Source organism: Peromyscus eremicus, chromosome 7 (genome assembly GCF_949786415.1).
Source record: "Peromyscus eremicus chromosome 7, PerEre_H2_v1, whole genome shotgun sequence".
Lineage (NCBI taxonomy): Eukaryota > Metazoa > Chordata > Mammalia > Rodentia > Cricetidae > Peromyscus > Peromyscus eremicus.
In genome coordinates this window covers 48,794,153-48,806,096 of record NC_081422.1, presented here as the reverse complement: position 1 = coordinate 48,806,096, position 11,944 = coordinate 48,794,153, and the positions used below count along the sequence as shown (strand labels likewise).

At 39.0% G+C, this 11,944-nt stretch overlaps 1 protein-coding gene across 2 annotated transcripts in view; it reads left to right on the top strand.

The window, feature by feature from the left end:
• Nucleotides 1-11,944, top strand: part of Dmxl2 (Dmx like 2) — a 129,787-nt gene that overhangs the window by 82,370 nt on the left and 35,473 nt on the right. For both annotated transcript variants that reach the window (XM_059267903.1, XM_059267902.1), the window contains exons 19-24: nucleotides 1,959-2,069; nucleotides 4,084-4,253; nucleotides 5,837-5,934; nucleotides 6,805-6,970; nucleotides 8,428-8,692; nucleotides 10,788-11,842. In XM_059267903.1, coding sequence (XP_059123886.1) covers nucleotides 1,959-2,069; nucleotides 4,084-4,253; nucleotides 5,837-5,934; nucleotides 6,805-6,970; nucleotides 8,428-8,692; nucleotides 10,788-11,842 — 1,865 coding nt within the window. The remainder of the gene's footprint in view (nucleotides 1-1,958; nucleotides 2,070-4,083; nucleotides 4,254-5,836; nucleotides 5,935-6,804; nucleotides 6,971-8,427; nucleotides 8,693-10,787; nucleotides 11,843-11,944) is intronic.

The following is an 11,944-nucleotide window of genomic DNA, read 5'->3' as shown; positions in this document are numbered from 1 at the left end:
GTTAAATTTACTGTTAGTAAATGACTAATCTGTTGAATTGTTTTCTTCTTTCAAGTCTTGTAGGGAAAAAAGGCCTATGGATAATTACTATAAAGTATACTTGATTGTAAAAGAAAAGACAGTTGAGGCAGGCTGTCATTTGCATGTGTGACATGGATTTGTGATGTCTGCATTCTCACTGAGTACTTAACACTCAAACACATTGGTCTTGGTATTTTAAAAAGATTGATTCCTAATGGTTTTGTTTTCTTTGAGTGATAGAAATGACCCTTTTTTGTTTTTGTTTTTTTGTATTATGAAGCTTATAGGGACCTCATGGATCAACTTGCTTATTTTTCCATTTGAGGACATAGATAATTTTTGAAAAAGATTTATTTGATGAATGTTTTTCTTACATGTATGTATGTGCCCTGTATGCATGCCTAGTGCCTGTGTCACATCCCCTGAAACTGGAGTTACAGTTGATGGTGTGTTCTAGAAACTGAACCCAGGTCCTCTTCAGGAACATTAAGGGCAAAACCATCCTCAGAACAGCCGTGAACCTTGCATGGTTAATATTGTTTGCTGTTTTACTCTGAGGAAATAAGAAAGTAGGGTTGGGGATGGAGAGATGGCACAGCCATTAAGAGTGCTTACCGCTCTTGCAGAAAACCCAGTTTGATTCCCAACACCCATACTGAACAGCTTAGAACTGTCTGATCCGGTTCTAGAGTAATCTGACTCCTCAGTCCCCCTTGTGCATTTTCACTTACGTGCACATACTCATACAGACACACAAACACAGACATACATGCACAAACGCATTTGCTTTTGCATTGCAATTAAGATTCATTAACTCACCATGCTCTCATGTCTTTGTCAAGGTTTTACTAAGTAGTATCAAATTGTGTAAGTAAATTTGTGGCATCAAGGTAAAGATTCAAGTTGCTCTTTTTAGCCCAACACTAGCCCAGAGAATAAAATTTCAAATCTTTGATAGTGTTTTAGTTTTGTTAAGTTTTTTAATTATTGTAACATAGATTTCACTTTAGCTATACAATTTCTGTCAAAATCTCAGTTCATCCAAAAAAGTCTGCCTAGAGTTACGAACTTACTTACTTGCTGTCTTGGTGACTGTTGTATTGCTGTGAAGAGACACCATGACCAAGGCAGCTTATAGAAGGAAAAGTTCTTTGGGGCTTCCAGTTCTGGAGAGTGAGCCCGTGGCAGAGAGACAAGCAGGAAGGCATGGCACTGAGCAGTAGCTGAGACTTGACATCTGATCCACAAGCAGAGAAAGAGAGCCTTAGAACCTTCCCCCAGTGACACACCTCCAATAGGGACAGACCCCTAGTCCTTCCCAAATGGTTTCACCAACCGGGACCAAGCATTCAAATACGTAAGTCTTTGGAGGCCATTCTCATTCAATACATCATACTTACTTAGTTAATACACATTTCACTGGATTCCAATGTTTCATTTATTATGAGTAAGTATAGGTAATATAGTTATTTATACTAATAGGTAACTTTATTTTTCCAAATCATTTTTCACTTAAGAGTTTTAATATTCATGTTTTATTTATTTATTTATTTATTTATTTATTTATTTATTTATTTATTTATTTATTTATTTATTTTGGTTTTTTCAAGACAAGGTTTCTCTGTGTTGCTTTGCGCCTTTCCTGGAACTCACTTTGGAGACCAGGCTGGCCTTGAACTCACAGAGATCCGCCTGCCTCTGCCTCCCGAGTGCTGGGATTAAAGGCGTGCGCCACCAACGCCCAGCTAATATTCATGTTTTATAAAGATACATATTTTGTAAAGACACGAAATTGTTTACAAAGGAGGACATTAAAAGTATATATTTTGTGCTGATTATTACAAAGTTTAATGATCAGTTCATACCATTTGAATCTGTTTGTGGCTGTTCAATCCTGTTGAATCCCTTCTTAATGTATTTTCTCTTTAAAATTACAGGAAGAGATACCTTAGATGAGTGTGGCTTGAGATACTTGTTAGCAATGCGCTTGCACACATGCCTGTTAACGTCACTGCCTCCCTTATACCGAGTCCAGCTCCTTCACCAAGGTATTCTACTTCCTGTTTGAATCTTGCCCCACTTTGATTTAATGCTGTAGTGGTGGGCGTGGTTGTGTTTGTGTCTAAGCAGCAGGTGGATCATGTATAGGTAGCCTGAGCTCTTCATGTCGCATTGTACCTACTAACCATTTCCTGTGTGTGCCCTTCAGCTCTGCCCGGCTCTGTGATCTTTGTTCATACAGCAGTGCTAAAGTTGTAGTAGGAGATGTAGGCAATAACTCAGTGTCTCTATGGGATAGCTCTGAGTTTGTCTGATGCCTTCTCTTTAAAAATCATTTTAATCTTTGTGTTGTTATGTCTCTACCTCCTCCCCCCTCCCCTCCAACCTTCCTTCCTTTTCATAGGATCTCTGTGTGGCACAGGCTGGCCTTGAGCTCTTGGTGATCCTCCTGCTTGGTCTTCCAGGTGATGAGGTTAAAAGGCATGTCCCCACAAGGCCACACTTTATTAATTTTTTATTTAGTCATATATTCTTTGTAGCTATCAAGGAAAGTTAATGTTTCAGGAAGAGTTCTCATAATGACCCAGTACTTTTGCTTAGGTCCAACATATTGCCACACCCCTGGTTTGAGACAGATGTGTATCATTCTCTCACTTTATCACTAATAGAAACTAGAATTTTAGAGTGACTTCCCTAAACATTTAGACTCCCAGTCTGGATCTCTCTATCTCTGTCTCTCTCTCTCTCTCTCTCTCTCTCTCTCTCTCTCTCTCTCTCTCTCTCTCTTTTTTTGGTTTTTCAAGACAGGGTTTCTCTGTATAGTTTTGTGCCTTTCCTGGAACTCACGCTGTAACCCAGGCTGTCTTCAAAGAGATCCGCCTGCCTCTGCCTCCCCAGTGCTGGGATTAAAGGCATGTGCCACTACCTCCCGGTCAGGTCGCATTTCTTTAGACAGTATTTCTTTTAGACAGTATTCCTTTTGGATGTGGTTGTTAGAATCCCAGGCTTGCTGGACTGTTGTCCTTACTCCTTTACTTTCTAAAATAGTCTTTGAAAACTAGAGCTGCTTTATATTTATGTTTAATTTTGAGTGTCTTTATTTAAATTTTATTTTGTGTGTGAGTGTTTTGCCTACCTGCCTGTCTGTGCACACTTACAAGAGCAGCTAGTGTTCTTAGCTGATGATCTATTGCTCTAGCTGCACAAGCTTTATTTTTATTTTTATTTTTTTGTTTTGGAGGCAGAGTCTTGCTCCATACCATGCTCACGTGGACCTAGAGTTTGTGACAGTTCTTGTTCCACCTCCTAAGCGCTGGGGTTACAGGCATGCAATCATGCTTGGCCAGAACCTGGATTCTGCCATGCCTTGAAAATATGCTTCATCTGTTCAACCCTTATTTTCAAGGCATTTAGATTTTTCTGGTTTTGGTTTTTTTTTTTTTTCCAGACAGGGTTTCTCTGTGTAGCTTTGCGCCTTTCCTGGGACTCACTTGGTAGCCCAGGCTGGCCTCGAACTCGCAGAGATCCACATGCCTCTGCCTCCCGAGTGCTGGGATTAAAGGCGTGCGCCACCACCACAGACTAATGTTTTCTCTTTGTAAGTTTGGTATGTGTACATGTGAGTAGCTTGGTACTCAAATATCTTTATTTTTCATTGATTCAGTTTCAGTGTTAATCTTTTGTTTCAAGTTCTCATGTAACCAAGGATGGGCTCAAACTGAAGATGACCTTGAACTTCTGATTTTCCTGCCTCCACCTCCTGAGTACTGGGATTATATGCACTTGATATTATGCCATATCATCTCCTAATATCTTTATTTTTATATTAAAAATGGAATTTTATGTGGAATAAAAGTTAGAGATTTGGATATAATGTGTCCTGTCACTGATCTAGAATTCAGAAGCTTATAGTATAAAGTCCTGAATGATGGCAGAGTTCTTTTATTCTGCTTTTCTGCTTGAAAATGCTTTTTAGAACCAAGAAATATATAACTAAGCAAAATATTGTTTTGTTGTTATAGATATAGTTCATAATGTTATTGTTTCATGTTTCCAATTTAGGTGTGTCTACCTGCCATTTTGCCTGGGCTTTTCATTCTGAAGCAGAGGAAGAACTGATCAATATGATTCCAGCAATTCAAAGAGGGGACCCTCAGTGGTCTGAATTAAGAGCCATGGGAATAGGCTGGTGGGTGAGAAATGTTAACACACTTCGAAGATGCATTGAAAAGGTAACTTTCCTTCATTGGATTTTCAAAGACTATATCATTTCCCCATCTTTCTCCTCCCCCTTCACTCTTAAATCCATGGTCCCTATTTTTTTAATTGTTGTCACACACACACACACACACACACACACACACACAACATGCACATGCACACACATACAACATGCACATGCTACTTTACCCTCTTCTCTCTTCCATATTTATCTTCTTCCCCAATTAAAGCCCCTGTCCCTGTTTTTTTTTCCCCCTTCAAAACACTTAAACATTTCTATTCCCTCTTTACTGCTTCTCCACCCCCATGGAGAGAGAGAGAGAATATGTTATATAGCTCAGTGTGTCTTCCTGCTTCTACTAACAAACATCAATTCTGTTTTTAAACTTCCAGAAAACCTAGAGAACTAGTTTTTACCTTTTGAGATATTTTTTAGAACAATTTAAAAAATATACGTTTATTTATTATGTGTGTTTGCATGTGTATGTGTGTGGGTGCACATGTGCACGTGGAGTTTCAAACCTGACCTTTATAAAATTCTACGGAGAATGCTGTACATTTTTTTGCTATGTGTAGTATTTGTTTGTTTTGAGACAGGGTCCTACTATGTTTGTATCTCTGGCTGTTCTGAAACTCACTATATAGACCAATCTGACTTTGAACTCAAAGATCTGCCTGCCTCCGCCTCCTGAGTGCTGGGATTAAAGGCGTGCACCAGCCACTATATGTCCAGCTAATGGAACAGAAGGCTTTTTTAGACATTACTGTTTGACGTGTATCTTATTTGAAAACAAAAAAAAAACTCCAGGGCATGCTCCTGCAACCCCAGTACTTTCGAAGTTCAGGGCAGGGTCAGGAGTTGGAAGGCAGCTCAAGTTACAGAGCATCCAGGCTAGTTTTGACTTCCTGGTAAGGTCCTATTACAAAAAACATAAGCTAGGCATAGAGGTGAATGCTTATAATGCTAACACTCAGGAGGCTAAGGCAGGAGGGTTGCCCTAATTTGAGGCCATCCTGGGCTACATAGTGAGTTCAAGGCTATCCTGGAATACAGAGTAGAACCCCCAAACAACAACAGTCAAACTCAGATTGTCAGTCTTGAAACATGCTCTTTTAACCATAGAGCTGCACATTAAGAAATGTAATGTGTTGAATTTCCAAAAGATGATCACATCTATTGTATTTTCTGTTGTTGTTACTGTATTTACATTAGTTTATTGCTATGTAGGTTTTCCTTTCCTCACCTTAGTGTGTGAATTTAGGCAGTTTACTTACAAGCTCTTTGCTCAGTTACCTCCTACCCTAGTAGGACTTCACAGTGAGTAGTATTCATTAAGATTAGTGAAAGATGCTCAGCCTGGTGCCAGGCATATGGTAAACACTGAATAAATACTAGCGGCTGTGCTGTTTTTATTAGGATTACTGGCATACAAATGCTTTGCTCTAGGAGGGTGCCATCATAAGCTCCTGGGTGCACATACTCTCATTTCCTTAGTTTGTGAGCTAAGGAGGTAACAGTGAAGCATGAATTGTTGGATTGATTAATTGTAGTTCTTTTTGTCAAGTAGTTACATGTTACCTTCCTTACTCTTAGGTTGCCAAAGCTTCTTTTCAAAGGAACAATGATGCCTTAGATGCTGCTTTATTCTACCTGTCAATGAAGAAGAAAGCAGTAGTGTGGGGTCTGTTCAGGTAATGTGCCTCAGCACTTCCTATGAGTTCATGGAAGGAGATTGTGTTTGGGATCTGAACTCTAATGCTTTTGAAAAGAATTCACTGCAGGAGCTCTGCCAAGTCAGCTGACTTCTTTATGTCTTGGTTCTTTTATTTATAGCTAATGAGCAAAATATCTTTTATTTTAGTTTAAAAGATGAGATTGTTTTGTTTTGTTTTCAGGACAGAGTTTCTCTGTGTAGCCTTTGCTGTCCTGGAACTCATTTTGTAGATCCACCTGCCTCTGCCTCCCAAGTGCTGGGAGTAAAGGCGTGCACCACCACTGCCCAGTTAAAAGATAGGATCTTATAAAAATGTTGATAAAAGCACATTGGAAAATAAAAGATAGTCTTGCTTCCTGTGTGAGTACATGAGGCATATCAGCTTTCCTTATTTAGTTTTGCTTCTTGTGTGAGTACACAGGGTACATCAGCATTCCTTATTAGAAGAAATGCTAATAAGCAACATCTGTAACTGGATGGTCTTTTAAGATTTCTTTATTTTATATCATGTATATGGGTGTTTTGCCTGCCTGTATTGCCTACATGTGTGTATGTGTACTGTGTACGTGCCGTGGCTGCTGAGATCAATGAGGACATTGCATCCCCTGAAATTAGAGTTACTGATTACAGTTGTGAGCCACCACCTGGGTGCTAGGAACCAAACCTGGGTCCTCTGCAAGAGCAGCCAGTGCTCTTGACACCGAGCTTCCTTTGTAGCCCCTCTGCTGGTCTTCTTTAAGTTGAATGTTAGAATTTTTTTTTCTTTTCTCTGTCTTCATACAATTTATAAATAATTAAAATATTTTAAGTGTGATATAGTCACTAGTGTTTGTGTTCTCATTCCCAGGTCACAACATGATGAAAAAATGACAACATTTTTCAGCCACAACTTTAATGAAGATAGGTGGCGGAAAGCTGCTTTGAAAAATGCATTTTCTTTACTTGGAAAACAGCGCTTTGAACAATCAGCTGCCTTTTTCTTGTTGGCTGGTTCATTGAAAGATGCCATAGAGGTATGAATAAACGAGTTAGCAATCATGCAGTGAGGCCTTAGAGCAGGTTGTAGTTTTTGTTAGACATTTGTAAGAGCTACAGAGCTTGCCAAAGTCAGACAGTGTAAGGGGAATTATAGCTTCAGGTGTGGCATGTTACATATTAAGATAAAATGTAAAACTTACAGAAAAGGTCAAGAGTAGTTTGTGAATGTCTTTTTACCATCCATCTTGTGATTCTGAGCCATTTAAATATGTGCATCGGATATGACCTCCTTATCTTGTGCAAAAAAGCTGGTATTTAAGTACTTGGGACTAACGTTGCAGTTTGTGCTATTCTGCATTGTACTTGCCTGAAGTATTGTCAGTGCATGTGAGGAGGTGAAACATTGCATCTTTTGTTACATAATCCTGGCAGGTGATTTTAAATTTTTCAATATTTCTGCTTCCTGATGACTCTTCCTTTTAGGTTAGTTATTAACTTTATGAATTACCTAGACTCATACAGAAGTAAAAACAGAGCTGAAAATAATCCTAGTATTTGGGAGCAGAGGTAGGAAGATCAATGCAAATTTCAAGCCATCCTGGGCTATGGAGAGACCCTGTCTCTAAAAAAACCAAATATATGATATATTATATTATATTAATTATATTATATATATTATCCTATAATATATTCTCTCTATATTATATTATATATTGTATTATATTAATTACATGTTACATGTAATATAATATAGAGGTTATATAGTCCTTGAGTCCGGTTAATTTTGTTACATGATTTTTTTTCTTTTAATTTACAACTTTTAAAAATAATAAAATTTTAAAACAGCAACAATTTAAAAAAATCCCCAAAAACATGATAGAAGAAATAGAAAACTTCTAACAAAGTGAATCTATTACAAATTTTAAAAAGCATTTTTATACTTCAGCATATTTGTAACATTTTCATAGTTGTAAATGCCTATAATTCTGAAATGACAAGGTTAGCTTAGAAGATACTCAGAGAAGAGATGCTGACGATGCTGTTACTGTTGGCTCAGGTCTGTAATAGGACAAGGATCAGTTTTTCCTTAGTAAACAGAAGGTTCTTCTAAAACAGTACACATTTATGTAAAAATATGTTTGGAAATTAAGAGGAACTGAGGTATATATCAAAACATTTTAAGTAGTGTTTGATTTGACAATGAATGCTTTTTCAGTTGACCTAAGACTGAGATCACACTGACACACTTTGTCTTGTGCTCATCTTCTGCACCATCATTCTAGTCTGGAGGTGCCTGGGTTGTGACTGCTCACCCGTCTGCCTGCTTTGAGACTCTTCTACCCAGCAGCCATCTAGCTCTATCTCATAGTCTCAGCCTTAGGGCCCCTCCATACCATGGAAACAAATAGACAATTTTCAGGGGACCAGTGGGATAATGTATGTCTAGATAAGTTGTCACTAAGAGAAATGTTTCTTAATATTTAAATTTCAGGTGTGTCTTGAAAAAATGGAAGATATTCAGCTAGCCATGGTTATTGCCCGTTTATTTGAATCTGAATTTGAGACTTCATCCACTTATATATCCATCTTGAATCAGAAAATTTTGGGTTGTCAAAAGGATGGCTCAGGATTCAATTGCAAGAGACTGCATGCTGACCCTTTTCTGCGTAGTCTTGCCTATTGGGTAATGAAAGATTACACCCGAGCCTTGGATACATTACTGGAACAGACGCCAAAGGAAGATGATGAGCAACAAGGTAGATTTTGTGGGTTTCCCAGTATCTTTTAAAGAGTCAGACAAATTTTAGAGGGGAGAGGCTCATTCACTCCGTCCCTAGCTGAAGATCTTTTGAAAATTAATGGCTTCTAGGGGAAGGAGAGTTCTTTTTCTTTGAGGGTGTGACCCCTGGCAGGCCAGCTGTGCTCAGGGGATAGTCCCATGCCCATATGTACTTGGGCAGCACAGATTAGACTCTGTGGGTTGTTTAAGAAAAATAAAAAGAGGACATGCAGTTAGGAGAGAATAGAGAGTGGGCTGGAGTGGGAAGTGAATATGGTCAAAATACATTGTATGCATGTGTGAAATTCTCAGTAGAATATTATTTCCCTATATTTGAAAAGATGATTACCATATTTATTTTTCTTTTTTCCTGAACATCTTTTTTTTTGTGGAGGTGTGGTTTTGTTACCTCATAACCTTGTATTTTAGGGTAGCCTGGAACTCACTGTGTGGCCCAGGCTATCCTTGCATTTACAGCCCTCCTCCCATAGCCTTCTGATGTTGGGCTTGCAGATGTCCACTACCAAGCCCCGGATTTGAGGAGCCACACGATGAAAAATTGTAACTTCATATTTGTAATAAGTCTGCATTTCACCATAATTTGAGTAGTACTAAGCTGATTACACATATTTTAGTTCTCACAGTTGTTTTTTTTTTTTTTTTTGCTGTTATTTCATATTAAATCTTTTTTAAAAAATCGCCTTAAAGTTTCAAGATTTTTTTTCAAAGAAGTGGACAGGGAGGAGAGGACAGTGGTGGTTTTTTTTCTTTTTCTTTTCCTTTTTTTTTGCCTGCATGTCTATATGTGCATCATATGCTTGACTGGTATCCTAAGATGTGAGAAGAAGGAGTTGAATCCTCTGGAACTGGAATTGCAGACAGTTGTGGACTGCCATGTGGATGTTGGGAATTGAACCTGGGTCCCCTGGAAGAGCACCCTAGCTGGCCTGCGAGCTTCCAGGGTTTCTCACGTCTCCCCATCTCCCCACTCTTTAGCATTATACAAAGGTGACCAATTAGTCTTTTTATTTTCTTTTACTTGAAACTCCCAAGTTTTTAATGTTTGTGTTTAGTCACTAACAGTTTGTTTTTATGGATGCTCAGATTGTCCCATCTTTAATCATTGGAGATCTTGACAAGATTTTGACTTCTTTTGGTATTATTTTTGGATAATTTCCTTGCTTTCTGATATGGCAAAACGATTCAGGCTCATCTTGTGTATTTTCTGGCTCAGACCTCCAAATGATCATTCTTCCAAAGAATTCTGCTTCAGTGAGTGGGGATAGTGTTAGGGGCTGCAGTCTAGTCCTCATTGCTCTAGGCCATTGGAATGAATGCATGTAGGACTTCTTTCTTCCCTAAGACTGCAAGGGATCATATTTTCCTTCTAATTCATGTATAAGTGAAGTTCCTCTTAGGTTTCATACGTGTGTATTACAGTGAAAGGCTTGGATTTTCATTATATTAGCATAGCTATTTGCTATTCTATATGCATGGAATATTTTCATAATACAAATATATGTTCCACAACAGAATGGTGACTGAGAAAACCTAAACCTTTTCATATTATTATTGTTAGGGTATAGCTTACTAAAGATGTACAGCCAAATCCTTATTTGAAAGTCACTTTGTAATTTATCTCTATGTGTCTATGCTTCCAACTTGAGATTCATTTCATTTCTTTGTTTTTTCTATTGTATTTGTGTGTGTGTGTGTGTGTGTGTGTGTGTGTGTGTGTGTGTGTGTGTGTACTTTACAAGGTATTTTCCGAGAACTCAGGCTGCTTTCCCCATTCCTCTTTTTTTTAGCGGAAATCAGTTGTTGGCATTTCACTTGCATTTCACTTTCTTAGGTCAGAGTTACTGTGTGCACCTCTTGCACCTTCTTTGACATCATGTGCTTTGGATGTCAGTCTAGCATTTGTTTCAATTACGTAGATTTAATGATGGCATGAATGAATGCTGGGTTAATATTTATTTATAATAATGTTAATCACCCTTAATTTATTATTTTTCAATAGATATTCAAATTAACACAGCAATTTGTGATTTTTATCTGTTTATTTTCTGCAGTTATCATCAAATCTTGTAACCCCGTGGTATTCAGTTTTTACAACTACCTTCGAACACATCCTTTACTTATTCGAAGAAATCTTGCTTCCCCTGAAGGAACTTTGGCAACTTTAGGTCTCAAAACTGAGAAAAACATTGCCGATAAAATTAACCTCATAGAAAGAAAATTATTTTTTACCACAGCTAATGCTCATTTTAAAGTTGGATGCCCTGTTTTAGCCCTTGAAGTACTTTCTAAAATTCCTAAGGTAACTAAAATATCTTCCTTAACTGCAAAAAAAGATGAGCTTGACTTGCTTTCTGAGAGGATGGAGAATGGGCCATCAGAATCCGAAGCACCGAGTGACGTTAATGGCCGTTCCGGCGCTGCCTGTTCAGCAGTGACTTCCTCCCAGTTTGACTGGAGCCAGCCAATCGTCACAGTCGAGGAGGAGCCTCTGAAGCTCGACTGGGGTGAAGACCATGACAGTGCCTTAGAAGAGGACGACACGGGCGGCTTAGTGATGAAGAGCACAGATGCCAAGAGGGACGGGCAGGACCACAAGGCAGCACTGACCCCGCAGGAAGAAGTTTGTGCTGGAGGGGATACTGAGGTTGATGTGATTGCTGAACAACTGAAGTTCCGAGCTTGTTTGAAGATCCTTATGACTGAATTAAGAACTTTGGCTACAGGTTATGAAGTAGATGGAGGAAAGCTCAGATTTCAGCTCTACAATTGGCTTGAAAAGGAAATTGCTGCCTTGCATGAGATATGCAATCATGAGTCAGTTATTAAAGAGTATTCCAGCAAAACATACTCGAAAGTGGAGAGTGAGCTTCTGGACCAGGAAGCCATGGTGGACAAGCCAGACATTGGTTCCTATGAGCGCCACCAGATAGACAGGCGAAGACTGCAGGCCAAACGGGAGCATGCGGAGAGACGGAAGCTGTGGCTGCAGAAAAACCAGGACCTCCTAAGAGTGTTTCTCAGTTACTGTAGCCTTCATGGGGCCCAGGGTGGCGGTCTGGCCTCAGTGAGAATGGAACTCAAGTTTTTGCTGCAAGAGTCGCAGCAGGTATGACATCCCTTGTTGTGATCTCAGCAGCTCTCCAGTTAAAGCTGTGAACTTGGGTGTTCAGCTCCTGTCGTCCTAGAAGGCACATGTTTGTGTCCAGTG